At 42.8% G+C, this 22,936-nt stretch overlaps 1 protein-coding gene across 1 annotated transcript; it reads right to left on the reverse strand.

Moving 5' to 3' along the window:
• Nucleotides 1–4,609: 4,609 nt before the first annotated feature.
• zmp:0000001168 (signal-induced proliferation-associated 1-like protein 1) lies at nucleotides 4,610–20,850 on the reverse strand. The gene is made up of 16 exons (XM_061085318.1): nucleotides 20,061–20,850; nucleotides 19,593–19,717; nucleotides 19,305–19,493; nucleotides 16,990–17,164; nucleotides 16,563–16,666; nucleotides 15,304–15,461; nucleotides 14,315–14,921; nucleotides 13,954–14,228; nucleotides 12,281–12,392; nucleotides 11,910–12,199; nucleotides 10,137–10,263; nucleotides 9,901–10,033; nucleotides 8,598–8,696; nucleotides 7,861–7,933; nucleotides 6,622–6,700; nucleotides 4,610–5,271 (listed from the first exon to the last, which is right to left on the reverse strand). The coding sequence occupies exons 1-16, from the start codon at nucleotides 20,848–20,850 to the stop codon at nucleotides 5,128–5,130; spliced, it is 3,480 nt and encodes a 1,159-aa protein (XP_060941301.1). The 3' UTR covers nucleotides 4,610–5,127.
• Nucleotides 20,851–22,936: the final 2,086 nt, after the last annotated feature.

Consider the following 22,936-nt stretch of genomic DNA (forward strand, 5'->3'; position numbering starts at 1 on the left):
GTGAGTCGGTGGCAAAAAATGGCATGATTCCAGTAGAAACAACGTAAATTAATGACATACAGACCTTTAGATTATCCTCGTCTTGACAAAATAAAGCCGTAATTATAGAATGTAGTAACATGTTACATGGTTTGCAATTGATTCTATTAATCTTCTTTCTCTCTCTCTGCTAGAAATTCTTCAGTCTTATTGTGTCATTTAAGACAAAATTTTAAAATATTAAAACGGGGACCTGCCATGCTGCCGGTGATAGGAAACAAAGACTTCATGTCACACAGAGACCTTCCAGAAACAGGGTTAAGGTTAAGGAACAGCTCCGTGATGCTGTCTGCTAATAATCTTCCCTGCCAGTTTCCCAGAAAGAGCAATAGTTCACAAACCCCCTTTTGCGTAAAAAAGAATGTACGTAAGTTGAAGTGGCCTGGATAATGTCTGATTTAAAAAAATTACAACTAAAAATAGGATAAGGCATACTTTGATTCAAATAATAAAGGTCAAAGGAGCCTCATACATAGCTGCAGCACCCTGGAGTTTTGTATATTTTAATGTCTTTGAATGCAGGGTTTATGACATGAGGGTTTATGACGGGATTCATTTATCACCCACAGTAATTGTTATATGAGGTGAAGGCATCACTTATTAACAGGCTGGATTGTAAAGAAAACAGAAACATGTCATGGGTTGTTGCACGGCAGGACAACAACGCTGCAATGCAGAACCCAAAGAGGTCTTGTCTTTTTAATTATTCAAGGTCCGATTTAGAATTCTTCACAGTTATTAATTTAACATTATGACAGTATTGATTTTGTTCAAAATGCATCAAGACCAATCTTTCAGTTTCCAAAAAATGGAAATCCTCATTTTTGTCCCATGCTGTGCCTGATAAAATGAGCTGTTTGGGTATTTCTAAACATCAGGAGCCCTCTCGGATAAAATATTTATCTGCTGTTTGATGCACAACATTGATCAAACCAACGGAATCTAACTCAAAAATGTTGTGAGGTCCCATTTATGACAGGAAGTCGGCAGCCATGTTGCAAACAAACTCACATTATAGGCCTCATCTGCAAGTTGTGTGTATGGAGCAACAGTGGGCATTTAAAATGCAACTACCCTGAGTCTAAACACACACACACACACGGCCTCGGTATTTACTGAAAACGGATGAGTCAAACTGGCGTTAAGCCCCTTGAGCTGTGTGTGACACATAGCCCCTAGTGAAGACGTCCTGTGCTCCAACCCCAAATAAAGACATAGGCCGGCGCATTGTTGTCATCAGCTCCCCTGCTGGTGTCAGGGCAGGGAAGATAAAGCGTTTTTCTACAGCTAGTGTTTAGGAAAGTCTTCCAGTGGACAGAGTCCTGGGAAATGTTTGTATCATGTTGTCGTGCTGTATTATGATCATGGAGCGAGCTTCGGAAAGTGTATTTGTCTTACCTCATCTTGCATCAATTCAGGGAGACGGGAATGTGCACACAATCGGGATTCCAAGCTGCTTTAAATCTGTGTTATCTCCCTGTAAATCTCTACACGTGTTTATGAGACAACGCAGGCTGGATTTATTTTTATCTTTCAGGCACTGAATGTCAGCTGCTGATGGGGCTTTTGTGGTGACATTCAAAGATTTTGGGAGTTTTATGAATTTGATGACATGAGAAACAGCTGATTGTGATATTAAAGTTGTTGAGGATGCAGATAAGATAAAAAGGCGTATTCTGAACTCATCAGTTTGGTCCAGACGGAGATATATATTACTATCGATATAATATCTCTGACTACTTGATTGTTATGAAGTGATAAAGAGATGGAAGGTTCTTAGAAGTCAGATGATGTCCGAACTTTTCCTTTTGCATTTTCTATTCTGCTAAGGATTTCAATTCTCCAAATATCATAACTTTGATACCTGAATGAAAAGTAAACAAAGAAGTGGAGGGAGAGTGGTGTTCGCACTCTGTGTAAGTCGAGTGTCATGTAGGTTAATGGGTAGTCTTCCCTCCAAAACTTGGACTTGTGGAATATCTTTTTCCGCCCCCTCTCTCATGGAGTTTTTTTTTTTAAATTTCTACAAAACTGAATAGGGGAAAAAAAGCTTTTGCGTGTATTTTTTCTGCTTTTGTCCCTTTTAGGTCATTCAGCCACATTAAGACTTTTCTTTTCTTTCTATTTTAAATATTCCAATACCTCATAATAACCCTCCTGCATACGCCATTCAACACATTCATCTCCGTTCAACTCGATTTCAACCATCATCAGTCATTTTTAAAGCACCTTTTTCCTTTTAATTCACTTTTTAAAATTATATATTTGTCTGATCTTTTAACAATCTGTTGTACTCATGGAGCTGTAAACCTTCAATGACGCTCAACAACACACATCTATTACCATTATTATTATTATTATTATCATCATCTGTTCTTTCAGATCACGTGTAACCCAATCACTTTTCCTCGCACGGAGGATGAAAGACCAGATGTTGAGTTGGTCTCTGAGAAAATCCTTCATCCGCCACGAAAAACAAATAAACACCTCGGCAAGTGCAACCAAAGACAAAGAGAGGCGATCTCTATGATGGATTAACATACATTACATTTTCAGGTAGGCACAAAGTCAGAGAAATAAGCCTTCACATATTATACGACCAGTTCTGACCATCCATTCTGAAATAAGAGTTTGACTCATTAAGGCGTACCTCATGGTGTTTTAAGACCTTATTAAATGTGTACGAGCTGTAGCTGAAATAGCTCAATACTAGAACGACAAGGGGAACCACAGCTGTAGTTGCAGATGGTATTTTGTCATGTCATATCACGGTTGTTGGCTTTCTACAAAATAAAACTAAAATTGCTCACCAAGCCCGCCTTCCTTTCTGCCCCTTTTCACATTATTTTTTTCCCCTCCAGTTTCAACAGCAACAAGAAAATCCACATTTGCATGATTAATAAGTTACATTTTTTTTTATACATACACACGTACAGAGGGGGAGCTTGGAAGTTGCTTGGCACATTCTCATGCTTGACCAACCTCCTACAATCTAAATAACTATACAAGACACAGTAAAACAGGTCTTCTCACACTTCTCAACTCGTCCCCCTGTCCAGATACGAGGCTTCAGCGTGTACAGGACGTGAGACAGATGAGACAACCCTCGTCTGCATGATCACCCTGCACAGGGAGGACGTACACAACCCGATGCACTAAATAACATGGAACAGTTCGGCTGTACATACAGTATCTTCACATACTGATAAAGTTTTAGATTCATAATTTAATCTGTATATACTGTATCTTAATATGCTGGTACCAGGTATTCACAGTGACTCTTAAAATAAAATTACAAGAGGAAGTTTGTACAAGAAATAAGAGAGTCCGAGTGACTGGCGAAAGTTTGGCATCCTTTTTTCCGTCGGAGTTCAGAGTTCGTGATCGTAAGGGGGGGGGGGGGATGGGGGGTTAGTCTGTGGTTGAGTCAGTTCGGTTTGGGAGTGTTTCAGGAGAGCTGCCTGGGATTTTTCGTTGGCACTGAGGAGAAGCAGTCCAGCTCCTCTGAACACATGTCAAAGAACGGCGCCGTCAGCCGTGGACGAAAAAAAGGGTGAGGTAAGGTGGCGTCGGGGGGGAGGGAGGGAGGTGGATCTTATCCACCTTTTTTATGTTGAACAAGACAGAACCAGGGCAGGCTAAATAAAATACAGTGTGGGCCCTGTCCAGTGCTGATTTCACAATTTTTGAAAAAAGAAAAGAAAAAGTGCAAGAATGACACAGAAATACACACAAACACACATCAGGTTGTAAGATTTCACCTACTGTCCTCACGGCTATACCACTCATAAGCCATACTTCACTATTAACCCCAAAAATAGTCACTGTAGACGTCCGCCAAACACTAAAAACATATTTCAATACAACATTCTGTATTCCACTATGAGTCCAAGGTGTTTTTGTCCAGACATGTAAAGCTATTTTTGCGAGTTGAAAAGAAAAGCTGCCGTTTGGCAAGTTGTGGTTCAGGCCAGCAGGAGATCTTCTACAGTATGGCTGCTACAATAGTGAGGTTAGAGGACAGCTACAGGCGCTAGCGGAAGGAATCTGAAGCAGCTAGTTCCTGCCTGTGTCTTCGGGAGAGGTATCAACCTTTTTACGTTATTCCTTCAACACTGTTTTCATACACACTTCCACGTGGGATAAAAACATGCCCAGTTAATTGTTTTCCAGTTTACATCCCTTTCATTTATGTTTTTTATGTGTCTGGCATTAAAAACTCTTTAATACAGTACTACTGAGAAGTGGAGAGGGCAGGAGTGGTGGCTTCCTTACGAAACTGACCTAACATCAGTTAGCATCATTACATCTTTTGGAGTAAACGGCTGCCTACAGCCTTGCCGCGGTCATGCTCCCTTTTATTTCTCTTTTTGAGTTTCTATACGAGGCTTTCCACACAGGCAGCGCCAGGCAGAACCACACTGCAACTACACGTCTGGCAGAGAGAGGAGAGCAATACTACTGTTCACATACATTATTGGTGATATATATATAAATATATATATATATACATACATACATACATATATATATATATATATGTATATATACAAATATATATGTTCCCTTTTGGTAATTTCAGATAAGACACCACTAAACATGCTATACAGTGTCTCTCAGTCAGTCTTAATTGCCACTTTTTATGCAAGTGCTATTCAGCCCAGCTTGTCAAGTATTTGAAGCAAAGTACAGTAAGAGATGCACGTAAAGACGGACACACACACACATTCATACGCACACACACACATTCATATGCACAGACACACACACTGTCTTATACACACCAAGAGAAGCACTCCAGCATTGAACGCCAACCCAGCAGCGTGAGAGCTGCTGATTGGTCAGTCTATGAGGGTCATGGGATCTTAAAAATGTCTTTTGTCTGTTGATTTGCATACTCCCTCACCAACAGGCAGGTTTCAGGACAGAGACTGTGCCAATACACAGACTGGAGAGGATCGGTGTGTGTTTGCCTTTGCAGATATGCATGAACAAATCAAGTGCACTGAGCGCACAGGGACATTGTTCGATTTGCATCTGTCTGCTGATCAGCTCATGCGTTTGTGCGCGGCGGCGGCGGCGGCCGAGCTAGCAGGGCTTGTTGACGTTGCACAGCAGCTCGGTGACTTTGATGAGGCGGGCCACCGTGCTCTGCGACTCCTCCTGCAGCCGCTGATTGTTCTGCCTGAGGCTCTGCACCTCGGCCTGCAGCACCGCCTTGTCCTCCTTCTCCTGAAAGACATCGGCACACAACAAAACAAAAGCCGTCGCTCAGATCGCTGTGGCAGGAACGGGAGGGGAGCGACAGGTACAGCGGGTGGCGTTAAGGCAACTAGTGGGCACACATAAACACAGAGCTTGAAATAAAACAACACAAACAAGTGTCGAGAGGCACATCACACTGCAGTGAGGAAGAAGAAACTTACAATCTAAAGAGCACAGAAAGAGCAAATAAATCACTGAAAGGATCATTTATATGATATTTTCACTGTTTACAGCATTCAATAAAATCAGTGTTGGGAAGAAGAAATTCTGAGATTCTGAGAATAAAGTCCTATTTTTACGAGAAGACACATGTAATTTCCTTTAGTATAAGTCTCACAAATAACATAAGACTTAATATTTTGGCACATTAGCACCACTTTTAGGTATTTCAGGTATTATATGCATCAAGTCTTTTGATTCGGACTCGAATATTTTTTTCTTTATTCTGGTAATATTATTACCTTATTCTCAAAATCCCAGGAAATGTTTTCTTCAACATGGCCAGAATACTCGTATAGTGGTAACTTAACACTTACAATTGTTACAGGGATGCAACTAAGGAATAGGGAATACAAATTTCTAAGCAAAGTCTTAGAAGTGGATGTCTTTATATGTTCTATTAACTAATGATATTCAGTTTATAATTATATTTGACAGAGAAAAGCAGCAAATCAGCACATTGAAGAGGAAAACAGAATAAGCAAATATCATAATTTAACAGAAAGGTATCAGAATTGTTACTAAGCTCATGAATCTGTCTTTATAGACTAAATTATTGATTTGACAAAGATACATTAGATTCATCAAAAATGAAAATAGGTCTAATCAAAGGACTTGAATATAGAAAAGTATACATGTGATTAGGTTGAAAAATACTTACAGAGACATACAGAGTATTGAAAGAAATACAATTTCCATTTGTCTATCATTGATTGAGCAGCTTCATCCACTGAAGAAGACCATGAGCTGTGGTTCAGTGGACTTTGTCACGTCCAGTATTGTTTTACACCAATATTAAGATTTAGGTTTAGTTTATGCGGAAATATAATAGCTTGTTATTATAAAAATAACTTTAGTATGAGTGTTTGTTGTTTGTGTGTATCTCTAGAGTGTATCAGATGTGTTGAAAATAGTTGTATGAATGAGACGATTTGTACAAGTAAAAAAAAAAGGGCTGATCAGAAACTCCAAATCCTCTTACTCTCACTCCAGTTACAGGAGCTGATCCATTTAAATCATGGTTCCTACCTGCTGAATATTCCCGTGCAGCTGGAAATATAAAGTTAGAGAGAAAAACAGTCATGAAAGTCAAAGCACCTTTTGCAGGTCATCCTGCAGCTTCTTCAGCATGGCCTCCAGCTGGGACACCTTCTCCTCCAGGAGGCCTGGAGAGTCACTGCAACAAAGAGACGCAGTGACACTTAGTCAGAGGCAATCGCAGAACTTTGAAGTTTGTAATTGGAAAATGTATAAATAGAAACCGAGGCGTCGACAAGGTTTTGTTTGACAGACGGATGTCTTCACTGGTACCCGCTGTATTTTATAGAAAGATTATATAAGTAATCAAATCTAACTTTTATCTAATACAGAGTGAACTTTTTGATTTGCCTGATCGGCATCAGAGTCGCTCCCACGCCCTCATGGCCCCCACTGCCTCTAACGCAACTTGTAATACGCCGAGATCCATTTACAATTACTGCTACAGCCACCAATCAGACCTATTCTGAGTCTAGTCCTCCCATGATGCATTTCGTCTGATTGCAGTTCCACATCATGATTAGACCCTCCAGAGCAAAGCGCCGACCCTCTCCTGGTGATGTGAGAATCATGATAATAATGCTTTTAAAGGAAAGAACACAGCGTTGTTGTTAAATGATTTGGGCCAAGTGGTGTATTTTTAAATTCGATGATGTGCTTTTTGTTATCTCATTTAAAGAGATTTGACGACAGAATTTCCCTGAAAGATGCTGTTAGTTTCCCTCTGTTTGCTTTTATTTTGCCTTTACATATTTTACTCAATTAGTATTAACTGAAAAATTTCAAATAAAAAAACGAAATGTTAAGATTTTGGGCAACACTTGGTAAAAGTTAATGTAATTTGCAAGGTCAGGGTGAGAAAATGGTGCAGTGTACTGTTCTATGTTCTTTTTAAGCATCTGCTTCATCATGCTTTAGGATAAAACTACTGTGGACTTAACGTGTTCAGAAACAGCATGAGAGAGGAAAAGAAGTGGCTGGGAAAAGATTAAAAGAAGAATAGAATGGATTAGGGTGGGAGTTCTACAGAAAGATGACAAGGAGGGTGAGTCAGACACGTAAGTGCATCCGTGTGCGTGCGTGAGCTTCTGAATCAGAGCTCTCTCTGTAGGGGAGAGAATTGACTCAAACAGTTGGATGAAGCCAATAAAGTCTGAATAAGAAAAAGAGAGAGAATAAAGGAGAAGAGGACCGATCGAGCTGAGAAACATGTGCAGGGATTCAGGTAAAGAAAACAGAGAGACTAACGACAGAGACATTGATCTGTCTCACCCTGACTGTACATGTGGAGCAACTCACCTCTCCTTGGAGTCTCTCCGCTTGCCATCAGTCTGGTCATCTCCTGCTTCTGTCGGGTCTCCGGCTTTGCGGTCTGTGATTTTAACAAGAATGTTATATTCATTATTGCCACTTAAAACAGAAGAGGATAAAACACTCAAAAGATGGGGGATGTTCACTTTCTCTCTGATTTTAGGATAATTTTAGAATCGGGCTGCAGCCATGAGAGCTTTCGGGAGGTCAGTCACTGTTGTTGATTGATAATCCACGATTTCCACCCATACCAGGGGAACTTCAGTACTTTAAGAATAACACTGAAAATATGTCTCAAAACAAATAAGACATTTGAACATTGACCTTTGTAACTGTTTTATAACATGGAGACTGTGTGTATGTTTGTACTGTGTTGGGCATGACCTCTATTAACTAAACAAAAAAAATTCAACTCAACTTTACTAAGGCCTGACTCACACTTGTCTTTCTTATTCATCCCAAACTGGGAAAACCATTATTTTCATGTTCGTGTTTTCATTTCCTGTTGAATCAGGTAAGAGCCTCTGACAATAACGTTGCCGCAAATGTTCGAATCGTTCTAACTAGAAATTTTAGATTTTGAAACAGACTTCAGGATGAGATAAACACAAGGTATCCATCAATCAAATCCAGGTTTCTCTTGATGTTGTGACTGTGTTGACCATATACAAATCAATAATTGTATTATGTTACAATCTATATATAAACAGCATGGAGCTCCTCACCGTCTCGTGACAAAGCCTCCAGGATGCCGCGGCAGGCCGTGGCCAGGTTAGCAATGGACTGCCACTCCTCCTCCGTTGAATCTGTCGTCTCTGAGAGAACTGAGAGAAAGAGGCCGTGGTTTATGGATCATAACTCAGTGGAGGGAAGGAGTCAAATGTAGCTGCGTTCATTCAGGAGAACAGTGGCATTTTAGTCAGTGACAGAGCACAGATTCACTTTGGTTCTTCAGTAACAAAGAGTCACCACTTGGGGGTGCTGCTGTATTAAAATGAGAATTCAGGGACAAGGAGGAAATGTAACGATTTATATGTAATGCACTTGTAGGTTTCTATGGAAGCAGTTTACTAAGGTTGTAAGATGTTTGACAGTAGTTAACATGAAATTTACAGCAGGAACCAAATTTAAAAAAATTAAGATAAAAGTCACATTATAAGAAATTGAGCTTAGTATCAGTATGCTTTGGTAAATTATCAGGTGCAAACTTAATAAAAACATAAAAAATAACATATTCAAGAATCTAAAATTGTTCCTTTTTAAGATCTATTAAGTCCTTGAATCGTATTATTCAGTTATAAAAATAACCTGCTGGCCTCCTGTGAAAGAACGTAATGTGAAACAATCAGAGGCCTCAGCGTCCCCCCCCCCACACAAATCTAAAAGGATCTGAAGAGAGGATGAGTGTGTGATGATGAGGGTGCTCTTATGGCTGTTAAATGATGAGTCTCATAGTCTCTGCAGAGGCAGAGCAGATGGCGGAAGAGGGGTTCCTTGATTTGGGGCTGCCTAAAATCCCCCCCACCCCCCCACACCACTACCCATCTGTCCCCCTTTTATCCCAGCCCTGGCAGGGGGTGGCAGCGGAGCAGGGGTGATATTAGATTAGCGGAAGAGGGGGCAGAGGGGATGAAAGAGGAGGGACAAAGGGGGGGGGGGGTGCAGTGGGGAGAGGAGGGAGGACAATGAGGAGAGGGATTTAAAGCAGGAGGAAATTAGGGAGAAAAGTAATCTGAGGCTGAAGCGTGCGTGTTTGTTCCATTTTGTCATCATTCAAGCAATACGGAGCTTTGTTCTGAACCCAGGATCAGATTCATAGTTTATTTCTCAACTCATGCTGCTTATATTCCTCTTGTTAAAGAATACCACACAATAAATATGTAGAGTTATTACTGATCCTGGACTGTAGCAGGAAGATGGAGTACTTGGAAAATCCCCACACAGTCACAGGGAGAACGTGAAAATCAGCACTGCCCAAATACAACGTGATGGTCATTCAATAATCTATAGGCAGAGGGAAGTACTCACTCTTGGTGATGGAGTTATGAAGACTCAGGGCTCGTGAATTCCGTTCGGCTCGGTCTACACACGACAACCGGGAGGAGGAGAGAGAGGAGTCGCTCGCCGATGCCCTGTCGTCGCCAAACTCAGCCGCCATGAACTGAAGACAAGATGGAGACAGAGATAAAGGGGAAACGACACTGTCAGCGAGTGTTGGGGGGGGTTAGAAATCGCTCAGATGTCATGTCGTCTTAGTCTGTCACCTGTTCGTCCTCCAGGGGAACTTTGGACTTGACGGCCAGGATCAGATCGGGCGTGTTGTCTCTCAGCTCGCCGAGGTTTTCGTAGATGTGGCATTCAGGCTTGAGCTCCTCGTTCTCGTACACGTGCCTGTCCGCCGAGGAGGAAAGGGAGAGTTATGGTAAAACACAAAGTAAATCTGTGGCTGATAGCTTGTGAGATTGAGATTTATATTTTAATCCTATCCAGAGGTCAAAACAGACACAGGAGCACCTAGAAAAAGTAAACTCCAGATTCCGGCTCGATTGACATTTGTTATCCTGCACTGAGAAAATGATCTTTCAAAAATATCATATCTGATGCAGCTCAGTCAAATGACTCAGTTCTACTCTGATGAAAAGTCAAATTCATTTAAGTGAGCAGCAAAGTTTGATATTATCCTCATGAATATTCCATTTATGCACAATGTTCTCTTCAAGCTGATGTGACTTGTTGGAGTGAAACCGATCAGTGTGTTGGAAATATTTCACAGGCAGGTTCATAATGTATAAGTGGTGCTGTTTTTAAACAGGTTTATTACACTATCGTGACCATAGAACAATTAGAGAATAGTGATATTTTATGTCCCCCAGTGCAGATATTATGGAAACAAAGGGAAACAAATGTGCTTTCCTGTGAGCAGGAGTTAGAGAGGATTGTCTACTAAAAACCAGAAGGTCAGTGGTTCGACCCCGGTCGCCTCAATTCTGCATTCTGAATCGTCCTTGGGCAAGATACTGAAGTGTATGGATGGTGTATGAGAGTAAAAGTGCTGCATATAGAAGCACTCTATGAATGAATGTGTAAATGTGACTTGGAATGTCACACTTTGTGTAAGCGCTAAAACTAGAAAAGCTCTGTGTAAATAAATGGAATCCATTTATTATTCTTTTTTTTTATCTTTAAGAATAAATCTTATCTACCTATTTATCTTGTGTTTCTGTTTTTTATTCTTTCTACCTCAATAATTTTATTTTATTCTATTGTATTTTATTGTATTCAAATATACCGGCTGCTATGACGACTTAATTTCCCTTTGGGGATGAATAAAGTAATCTATCTATCTATCTATCTATCTATCTATCTATCTATCTATCTATCTATCTATCTATCTATCTATCTATCTATCTATCTATCTATCTATCTATCTATCTATCTATCTATCTATCTATCTATCTATCTATCTATCTATCTATCTATCTATCTATCTATCTATCTATCTATCTATCTATCTATCTATCTATCTATCTATCTATCTATCTATCTATCTATCTATCTATCTATCTATCTATCTATCTATCTATCTATCTATCTATCTATCTATCTATCTATCTATCTATCTATCTATCTATCTATCTATCTATCTATCTATCTATCTATCTATCTATCTATCTATCTAATAAAAAGATCTATTCTCAATTCGAGTACATTTAAAAAAGTAAAATCATTACTAAAATGAAAGTTTATTATGAATCATAATTTAAATACCACTGCATTCAGGAGACAGTCTAGTGACAGAGTCCTTTCTCTGTGACTCGGAAATTACGCAGTGACTCTGAGATTTGATTGGGATGAATCAGCTTCAGTTGGGGGATTTCAGCCATGTTGGATGAGGTCATAGTCGACTCAGTTGAGTCTAGATCGGTTGTTGCATTTAGCAAAGCAAATTTCCTGTTTGTTATAGCGTGAAACCCTCTTGTTCTCTAAAGCACCTTGTAGCTCTCACATGACAGGTTCTGTTCCGCTCTAACACTCACCCATCACAGGTGTCCCTGAAGGACGGCTGCCTCTCCAAAGAGAAGCTGCGCGGGAGCTGCGAGGCGACGCCCTCCTGGCTCTGATTGGCCGGCTGGTCCTGCAGCGACGTGGCCCGTAACAAGGGCAAGCCGGGCGGCGTGAGGAAGGAGGCGCGATTCCTCTCGCTCTGCCCTTCATCACACAGCATCTCTATGACCTCTTTGGCCTCCTCCGCCTCCTCGGCGTCCACCTGCACCTCCATTGCGTCTGTCTCGTTGACCCCTGCCGCCTTGAGGTCGTCCTCCCTCGCCTCCTCCTCCACCTCCTTCTTCTCCTCCACCTCCTTCTTCTCCTCCTCCTCCTCATCCTCCTCCTCCTCCTCCTCCTCCTCCTCCTCCTCCTCGTCTTCCCTCTCGTCCAGCACCCACGCCTCTCCCGACTGATCCTCGCCAGGCTTGCACTCCGCATCCTTGATGGCTTTCTGGTACAACTCAGAGAAACTTCTGCACGACAGAAAAACAACAACAGACTCAGTGAGAAAAAAAAAAAACTGTCACACCTCTGTTTTCTCTGTCCAGCTCCTCATTTCGCGGTCGCACATTATTTGAGAAGTCAAAAAAGAAAGATAAAACGTCGAAGCTTTTATTCTACTGCTTTGAATTCACAATGATGCCGTCTTTGTTGTCACAGAATAAGCATTTCAGGCCCGAAAAATATAAATAAACCTGAGGTTCTCTGAGGATACTTCTGCTGCCTGCTTTCAAATGTTTCTTCTTTTAACTGAGTTCAGTTCAATATTGGTTTTATTTACATTATTTTAACATTCCATCTGTGTGACAGCCAGTGGTGGGGGAAAAAATCGATTCTGTTCAGTATCGCAATATTTTGCGCATGCGATTACATCGATACTGTAGCACAGTTTCGAGTAAAGTATCATTTTAATACTTTATTTACAATTATATATGTAACAGCCCTTGGCTGGCAAAGTATGACGAGGAGAGTTTCAGAGTTTAAAAGATACCTAGTGTGTATGCGGAAATGATGTTCTCCACTGCAGGAGATATAGTAATGGCCCAGAGGAGCACTTTAACATCTGAGCATGTTGACCAACTCCTTTTTCTGAACAAAAATGCCAATATTCCCAAATGAATTTAACATTTTGGGACATGAACTTGCAGCCGACTGGACTCTAGTAGTACACATTTGTTAATTTTTCTCAATTTGATTGAAGCTCTAGGTTACTCTCATTTATATGATTATTGTCAGGTTTATGTTTATGTCAGGTTTAGGTTTATGCTCTATTATGTCTGCTTTATGTTACTGTATTGTATTTAAATAATTGTAAGTTATGTGCTGGGAGCTCAGTGTTCATGTGAGAGGTCTCCGATTCAGAAAATAATTACAAATGTCCTGTGTCCTGAATGTTCAAGGACAAAAGATTTTGCACTACCCTTTCTTAGTTTTTGCACTTCAGGTAATGTGTAGAAGACAATGTTGTTCACAGAATTAAATGTGACATTTGAAGTGAGTTGAGCAGTCTTATTTTCCTAATTGTTTGTAATGCCTTTGAATAATATTGGGGACATGAATCGCAATATATCGCAGAATTGAATAGCAATACTTGCTGTATCGCAATATGTTAAGAATCGCAATAATATTGAATCGTGGCCCAAATATCGCAAAACTATTGAATCGTCACATTTTTGCCAATTCCCACCCATAGTGACAGCTGAAAGGAGAGCGTGGGAGAGCCTGTGCCAGTGTGATTAAAGGTCGTTAGAGGGATTGATTGGTTGTTAGCCAGCTGATTTGACACTGACTGCCGACTGCCATCACCAGCACAATGACCTCTGACCCCTGAGTGGCACCTCTGTTGTTTTTCTCAACTGATTTGTCCCATTTAATTGTTGTCAACCTCTGCGCCACCCCTCACTGGGACCACTCTTCACTTTCCACAGCTCTATTCCCACGAGGCCCCTCTCACCCTGTTTCTGTTGACCCATGCGTGCCCTTGTTAGCGTTCACCCTCCCCCCCCCCCCCCTCCTATCTGATGCCTCACCCACCTGCGAGGCTTGCCGTTCTCGTCCGGCGGGATGACAGTGATGTGGATCTTGTGCGCCGTGCGCAGCAGCCTCGTCCTCTCCTCGGGGCTCAGGTGAACCAGCGAGTGTCCGCACAGCCGCACCACTCGAGCCCACAGCTGCAGGCCTCCGCTCTCCGCGTAGCAGAACCGCTGCAGCTCCGTCACGAAGCCCTCCTCGTTCATCAGGAAGCCCGGCTGACCGACCCCGTCTCGCAGAGGGGTGACCTCCAGCGCCTCGCAGCCCCTCGTCACCAGCTGCAGAGGTGCAGAAAAGTACAGATGATTCAGAAACACAATAAACATCTCACTGTATAATTTCCCATCAGGACACAATCACCCACCTCTAGCCTCTGCACCACCTCACGTATGTCCTCCACCTGGCTCTCCATCACACTGATGGACACGGACTCCCCACGCTCATAGAATATATCCAAGCACGGCCCCCCCTCCTTAGTCTCTGTCACGGCTTTCCAGCCAATTACATCTCTGCAGGAGCAGTTGAACACCACCTTGCGTGTGCACCTCTCGATGAGCACCACCGATTCAGCCGACACCCCCAGCAGACAGGGCAGCTTGAGCTCTCCCACCTCGCCCTCATCTCGGCTGTAGACCATCACGGCCCACACCAGCGCCCCGGCACTGTGCAGCTCGGCACCTTTGGCTCCCTTCAGCTTGTCCTTGCGCTTGCCGCCCAGGGAGAGCAGGGGGAACTTGTTGGAGGAGTCGATGGGTGTCGTGGTCACGTAGTTTTCCGCCAGGTCCTTCAGGTATTCCTGCCGCGTGCGCGTGGCCATGGAGCGGAACTTCTCGGATTTCTCGGCGCCGTTTTCAGCGTTCACTGCCTTTGCCAGGAGGAAGTCTCTGAAGGCAGCCGAGCGAGGGAATCGGGCGCCCCGGGGGAACATCGGGCCAAATAATGGGATGTCTTTCGAGCGTGTCACAGCCACCCTGAGAAGGAGAAGAGGAAAAGAGGAATGACAGAGTAAGAGAAAGGTTCTCTGGAAACAGTCCATCTACGTCTTCTTTGTGCTGGATAATGTCTCCTAAATAACAAACATTTACAATGAATCTGCTGCTGTTGTTTCCCCCCCGAGGTGCTTCTCATATGAAGATAGATGTTGATGATATGGTAAGTACATCTACTGTTAACTATTTTTTGTAATCTTTCCTTGTGGAGATCTTTCCATAACTTATTTTACTTCACCACCGCCTATGAAGACACATAAACTTGCGATGAATTCATTACCTTGTAAGATCAATAAAATGGGAGCTAAAAATGTATTTGATTGATAGGCCTGTGTATCAATAATGGCATTTTGCAGAATCCTACCTGTAGTAGGTGTTCTCCGTGCAGGGCTCGTGAACCTGAACAATGATGAAGACGTGTTGGAAATGGGAGCGGATGGACTTTGGAGTGAAGGGCAGAGCACCCGGCTCCTGGAACACGATCGTCACAATGTCGTTTCCGATGTGTCGCTTCCTCAGCAACTGACGAGACAAAACCAAGACACAGAATTTACTCAACAGTAAGGCCAAAGTCACAGTAAAATAAAACTAAGAGGAGAACGAGCCTTAACTCACTGGAACAGCTTGCAAGACTCAATAATCGACAAAATAAATTTTAATGGCAGAATTGTGTTATTCTTGAAAAAAGACCGGCAAAATATTTTTTGTGGATGTTCAAGATTGTTATCATTAATATGATATAAATTATCATTGTGATTATTGTTTCACCATTCACACCATTTAAAGTATTCTATATTGTATAGAATAATTTGTATATATACAGACAAATGCTTTGTATTTGTCTGTTTTCTATGTAATATAATTGTTGGATACAATGTTGATATTGTTACATTAGTTAATTGTAGGTAGTGTGAGCATAAACATTTAATGATTGAATGTATATTCTTATATAGACCCTGAGAGGAGGAATACAGTAAGAAGTAGCCAGTGCCAACACAAATGGAAATGTCCAAATAAAACATACAATCTCAAAGCTGATAATTGAAAAATAAAAGTGAACTTGTAAAACAAATATGGTTCAATTAAATTAATTAAAGTTAATATTGTAACTTCAAGATCATTACGATACATTGAGAAACATATTATAACTTGAAAAAATGCCACTTGTATCAAATGAATAAAAGAAAACTATCTAAATCTAAAATTAGAATGATTATATCATTAGATGAAAACTGTCAAGTCCCTAAATTTAGTTTGATATAAACTTTTACGCTGCAACACAATGGCAGGTCTTTGGATAGAGGGCACATGGAGAAGTGACAGTCAGCTGAAGAGGGAGGCTGCACAGTGAATCCCTTCATGGTGGGAGAGAACACTGGGGGGCAGGATTTTTATGTCATGCTTGTTGCAGAGCACAGAGGTTTTTCCTAAAGCTTTTACTAAAGCATGACACTGTGAACAAAGAGCGTCAATGAAGCTTGAACCCACACTGCTGCAGATTTCAAGAACAGAGGTGAAGCATCTGAGAACAGTGGCCTCCCAAGAGCAGAACTTGGTTTTTGAGAAACACATAGCTCAGGACGAGGAACCCTTATGCTTCCGTTCCATCAGAGGTTTATTTACCTGTTGTGTGTTGTTGGCTGTGTAGGGCAACATAGTGGACACATGGAACATAATCTCGTAGTCCTGGTAGCGCGTGTAGAGGGAGTGTGTTCCAGTTGAGTCCGCTGCACAAGACGCACAAACGCAAAGAGACAAAGAGGGAGAGATTAAGGGAAATCAGTCAACATCTGCGGATGAAAACAAGGTGTCACCGTCCGGGTGAAATCTGCCTCGTCTGCCGTCCGCTGCAGCTCAGTGAGGGGAAAGCAGCATGGAGATAATCAGCAGTCGCTGTGCTTATTTGCAGGCATTACTCAGATTACATGTGGCCAGATAGGAGTTATCTTAGGCTTTCGGTTGCGCACTGATGCCCTTCGGATAATGGCCCTGCGACAAGGTGAGATGCGGCCAATAGAGCGGAGGCGTGGCGCCGTGTTTTCAAGCTCACTCTTTATGTCCAGCTGCGCTCGGTATTTCTCCCAGCTCTTCAGCCGCACCCGCTCCCCGAGCAGATCCAGGAACTCCTCAAACGCCGGGCCGGAGCTCTCGTTGTTGTACATGTCTTCCTCTGAGCTCTGGCCAGCCCGACAGTACATCACCCCGACCTTTCTCTGGAAGTTCAGCTGCAACCAGAGACAGAGATGAGTCAAATATGCATATTTATAACATCTTCTCCTTCTTTTCATTCCAACTACCAAGACTTTACATATATTGAGGAATGCTCATCATTCGATAGCTTATGTTGCAGCTCAAAAGGCTCATTCATGTGGTGAAATGACACCCGGCTGCTCAGCACACATTATATTACTGACCCTATCAACGGCCTTGAGCTTTTAAATCAGGATTTCAGGCGGCTCAATGCCTCAAATAGAGAGACACTTTATTTTATCTATCTTGTTCATTGCTTCTCTAAACTAGTTCAACTCAAAGCTTCCGCTTGTTTCTGGCTGTTGGTGAGTTTAAGTGCTCAGCAGCTTCAGTAATACAATCATCAAAATAAAGCCTCTATTCATGTGAATGAGGCAGCACTTTATGTTTTCTCTGAGAAACAACTTCACGTTAAAAGGGATGGCAATGGACAAACTCATTATTACCATATCAGAATAATTGGTATTATAATAAAATAAAATGAAGCTGTGTGAATAAAACCCTAAAAAGTTTATTACGCCCAATAAGGCAGAAGAAAACTACAACTGAGTGTAAGGGCCACAGCCTTTGAAGATTAAGTCGTAATTTCACCAAAAAAAAAAGGCTTTATTTAAAAAAATTAAGTTGCAATTTCAAGAGATAAAGTAATAATTAGAGGCTGCATGTCATTTTAGAGGAAAAGATGTCAGTAGATCAGCCTGAAGACTGTGTTAAAATTGAGAAATGTGGAACATCTTGTAAAGTTAATCTTTAGGTTTCAAAAATAACAAAATACTTCATCTTTTGGCTTATCAGCAAGTATCAGGACTTTGAAAAGATTGCGTAAGAAACTGTCTGTTCCCAAGACCACACAGACTTGGAGGAAGTTGTCTTTTTTGTGGATGAAGACATGTTTGGTATCGGTCGAGTGTGAGGTAATCGTTGGTTTCATATTTAAAGACATGGTAATCAAAGTTTGGGATCCAGTTGGAGTGGAACTCTTGGAAGCAAGGGTTCACTTTGCTGCTTTGTTGTTTAAGAATGTTTTTTTATTTCTTGCACTTTTATAAAAAAAATGTCTGTTAGATTACGACTTTATTCCTGCAATAGTTAGATTTTCTCATTAGATTCCAATTTCATGTTCAAACTCTAGGTAAAATCACAGGTATTCAGATACCCTGCGTAGCAAAACTTTGTATTTTAGGGATATACCCAGATTGCTTTTCTGTCAACTCTAAGTTTAAGACTCTGGTCAACTTTGGCCTCCTGCAGGCCAGGAGGATGGTTGCTTTATCTTGGAGAGAGACTGAAGTATCGTCTACACAATCTTGGATGAGAGAGATGGCAATGTATGTTACATTAGAAAAGCTAACCTATGTAATCAGGGGTGAATCACAGGAATTTGAAGAGGTGTGGGCACCCTTAATGGACTTTCTCAGGCAACGGTAGATTATATCTATCTGTAGGGATATCGAGTGTGACATTTTTATCTTATTTTATTTATTATTGTTATTATTTTACGTAGGTATGTATGTTTGTGTGCATGTTTATCTTTATTTTTAATTTTTTTTTGTATGTATGTGTATGTACTGAAGTTCACCTGCATTTCATTGTGCAACTTGTGTGTTATGTGTCAATGTGTTTTGTAGGTTCTTATTGGAAATTAATAAAAAAACATTGTTAAAAAAAAAAAATCATCCTGTTGTAGTTACAAAATTATTTAACATCATAGAAAAAAACAAAGCATCAATACTTCCTTTAGACCAGAGGTTGTAGAGTTGCTGAAGCTCCAGATTACTGCACCTAAGCTTTTTTTTACACTACATGACCTATTTGACATCGGTAGGTAACATCAGACAAAATCATTAGCTGTAGTCCTACAGGCTGAGTGAACAGGAGGAAACTATAGAGCCCAGAACGTAAGAATACACAGATCTAATGACATCACTTTCTCACTGAAGAACAGTGATCGATCACAGAGGACAGTGGATGAGAGATGTGGACTTAAAAAAAAAACTGTACTTGCTTTGGATGCTTTACTCTGGACTCTAAGGTGTGACATTCAAATAAAAAAACACTATAAGATGTCTCTGCATGCAGAAAGTCTCCAGCATCCCCAGACGTGTCCTTACTCACCCCCTGTTCGTCCAGCTTCAGCAGCGTGTCCCTGACCTTGGGCGAGTTTGAGGCCAAGCGGAGGCAGTGCAGGTTCAGCTCAGGCATGATGAACTCCAGCAGCCTCTTGGGAGACAGGCCCCTGGGGGTCGTGTGACGAGCAGCAGACGGCACAGACTCCTCCAGGATGGAACCTCGCAGCGTCTTCATCTGAGGAATTCACATTCATCACAACCCGTCAAAAATCCATTTTCACACACACTGAACCTGAAGGGAGCTCCTGAGGCGAGAAAAGGCAAAAAGTAGTACCTCCGTGGTGCGAAAGATGATCCTGTAATTGTACTGAGCTCCACTGGATCCTTCCTTCTCCTCTCGACGGAAGCTGATGGCCACCGGGCCGAGGCGGTCGTCCATGCCGAAGAAATTCTGGTGTTCTGTGGTGAAAGTGGAGTCACATAAATACAAGTGTGAAGATTGATAATGGAAGTGCAGCAACTGGGACAGTGTTGGGGTAAAAAAGAAATACGATATGGGACTGTGTGAAATGTATTGGACCCTCCAAGGAGTTTGGATGATTTGACCAGATTTTAAACTGAGAACTAGCTGATGAAAGATATAAACTGACCTAAAAAATTATTTATACCTTGATAAAGATTAAAAAAGTGTTAAAAAGTGTTATTTTATCAATGATTGAATAGGACCAAATTAAACTTCTACTCTTTTTGAGCCTAGAATATTATTCCCTTAATTAACAGAATCAGCAGAATCGACACGTACCTTTCATGTAGAAATATTTGCGATAGTAATGGGCTCCCAGATCTGCATGGCCGATGAAGTAGTTGCTCTTGCCCTGCTGCTGGATGTGACTCTCTCTGGGCTCCTCCAGAACGGACACGGCATCGTTGGGGGTCCGCAAGCTCAACCAGAGTCCCCGCCGGTCCTGGGATCGACCCAGGCCCACCTGCTCCTCTCCCCCCGTCTCGTTGCGGAAGTGGGGGCAGCTGAGCAGCAGCTCGTTGTCGTTGCCGTCCCCTTCGTCCAGCAGCGACTGCTCGGGGTCTTCTGCAATCCCCCCGTTGCCTCCCGCGCCCTGTGCCGGTGAGGAGGGCGTGGCCTGGGAGAGGGGCCGCAGCTGGGAGGCGGCCGAAGCCCCTGAGGTGATGTTCTTTTTCCGCCCGATGCTGTCTCTGTTGGTGGCCGCCTCGGTGAGGTCGAACAAGATGCTCTGGACGTCATAGTGGGCAAAGTTCCTCACCCAGGCCCCGCCCCCGAGGTTGTCATAAGGGCCGGGCTGAGGGATCTGCAGGGGCCCGGGTTTGGACTTCTTACCCAGACCCTCAGGCTTTGGTGGCTTGGCAGGTTTGGGGGAGTCCCCTGTCAAAACAGACAGACCCCGAAAGAAGCCATCGGGCTCCGGAGGGTTGCCCTGCAGGCCCAAGAGCAGGAAAGGGTCTTTGAATCTCAGGGCATTTGGACTCAGGGGCCCCTGGTCATCGGTGCTCAACTCCTGGATTTGAATCTGTCTCTCCAGTGAGGACAGGCTGCCGTATTCCCGATGTATGAGCATCCCTGAGTCGCCCTGAGCCCCCACACCCACCTTCTCGCCCACCGCCCGTGTTGCTTTCCCCCCCGCTTTCCCAGAGGAGTCCAGGTCCCCCAGGGTTACATCGCTGTTACTTCTCTGCATGATGTGGCCCCGGCCCACCGCCCTCAGAGTCAGGCCCACGCGGCTCGGAGTGAGGCTGTCGCCGTCCACCCCGTCGCCGTCCCTCCTGGGCGGCCACTCCACTACACCCTCGTCCCGTTTGGGGTCAAAACTGACGGAGGCGATCGGCGGCCGGACATTCTGACGGCGAAACTTGCGGATGAAGAGGTCATCTGACTGCATGGTGCCAGGGAAACCAGACCGTCCCTCCAATTCGGCCCCAGAGCCTTCTGCTCTCCCAGTTAGGTTCCTGTCCTGGTCTCTATGGTGCTAGTGTTAACGAAGATGAAAACCCCTCTGAGTGAAACAACCAGTCCTCATTCACAGTACTTCAGATGGCTGAAACGTCCCGACCTGCTGGGGCTCTCATAGACGCCTGCGTGAGGTGCCGCACTTTGAAGTCACAATGAGCGTGAATGTAAACGACTGAAGGCAATTCTCGGCTGTTTCTCGTTGCAAGGTTCCGTCCAGTTGTGCAGATGTGTGTTTTGCTGTGAATCCGGATGCGGGGTGCTCCTTCCTGTGGCGTGAGGATGTAGAGATCATCACTGAAGCCAAACTCTCTGTCCTCTGTGCAGAAGAGGCTCTTTGTGTATCAGCCCCTGTAACATGGCATCCGTTCGCCTGCACCCTTCAGTGCCCGCAGCTTCCCTTTTGGTTTCGTCCCCTGCCCACCTGTATAGAAGAAGAAAAAAGAGATATGAAACGTGTCAGTCTTTCATATCACTCTCCCAAACCGCTGTTATCTTTATTTACAGCTTTATATTCGGCCAAATAGCAGCTTGTCAGTGAGTACAAAAACACTGGCTTTGTAAATTAAAGCAGTAAAGCAGCGAGCCGGTCCACCATGTGTTTTGTTGTTGAGTAATGGCTTTTACCTCTGTTTTATTTCATTTATTATTCTTTCCGTTACACACTTTCCGCTCCAAAGTTTCCCAAAATAGTTCCAGACTTAAAGCTGCCCGCGTCCACCCTGCACATGCTCACAATGGACAGTGTTAACACAGGGGGGGGGGGCCTTCCTGGCTTACTGACAGTGTGCCAACAGACGAGAGAAATAAGCGTAAACTATCTCTCAGCCACACTCACACAAACACAGTGTAGTAGTTCAATGATGTTATGGTGTAATAACACACAGACATTATCGAAAACTATCAGCATGAGGTCTTAGAGCAGTTGTTAAGACTGGTTTTCATTTTTCACTGAGTCAATGAAAAGAGCCTTTGAAAAGAGATTTGGATTGAGAAGTTTTGCGCTTCCCCTTTTTTTTTTTTAAGTCGCAGTTCAAGTTTTCAATCTAACTTACCAGTAAAGTGGATTGTGTGTCAGGCTCAGATCAACCAGTTCCTGTCATCATCTGTCCCTGATGCCCTGTCCCTGACCGAACTGACGCCCGCCCGCTTGAGCTGGAACCTTTTGTTGCTTCAAAAAGCTACGAGAGGCTTCTTCCTGTCTATAGCTTCTTTTCTTTTTTTAAAACGCATCTGCTGGCTCGCGTTTGCAGCCTCGAAGAGCAGGTGCAGTTGTGCAGCGCTGCTACCAGGAAAGCCTTTCACACACACACACACATACCGTAAAAAAAAGGCTATAGAGGCAAGTGAGGAAGTCACAAGAACTGTTTGTTTTCCTTCCTCCCCGGCTCTCACACTGTCTGTTTCATCACAGTGAGAGAACGCAGCAATTTTTCTAAGCTGTGCACAATCAGTTGATATTTATCAGCAGTTTTGATGGTGTAAGGAGATCATGTGTGCCAAGGTTTAAACATGCACTTCTATCATAAAAGACATTCGCTGACACGCAAGGCTGCTCTCTGTTACCAGGAAGTGGCAGTGGATGAAGATTTAATCAGTTTATCTTAAAGGTTCTTTGTATTGAATTATATCTGCTCCTTAAGAAGAGAGAAAAAGGACATGTACCGGACTTTGCAACATTACATTACATGTCTATT

The sequence above is a fragment of the Limanda limanda genome, chromosome 14, assembly GCF_963576545.1.
Source record: "Limanda limanda chromosome 14, fLimLim1.1, whole genome shotgun sequence".
NCBI lineage: Eukaryota > Metazoa > Chordata > Actinopteri > Pleuronectiformes > Pleuronectidae > Limanda > Limanda limanda.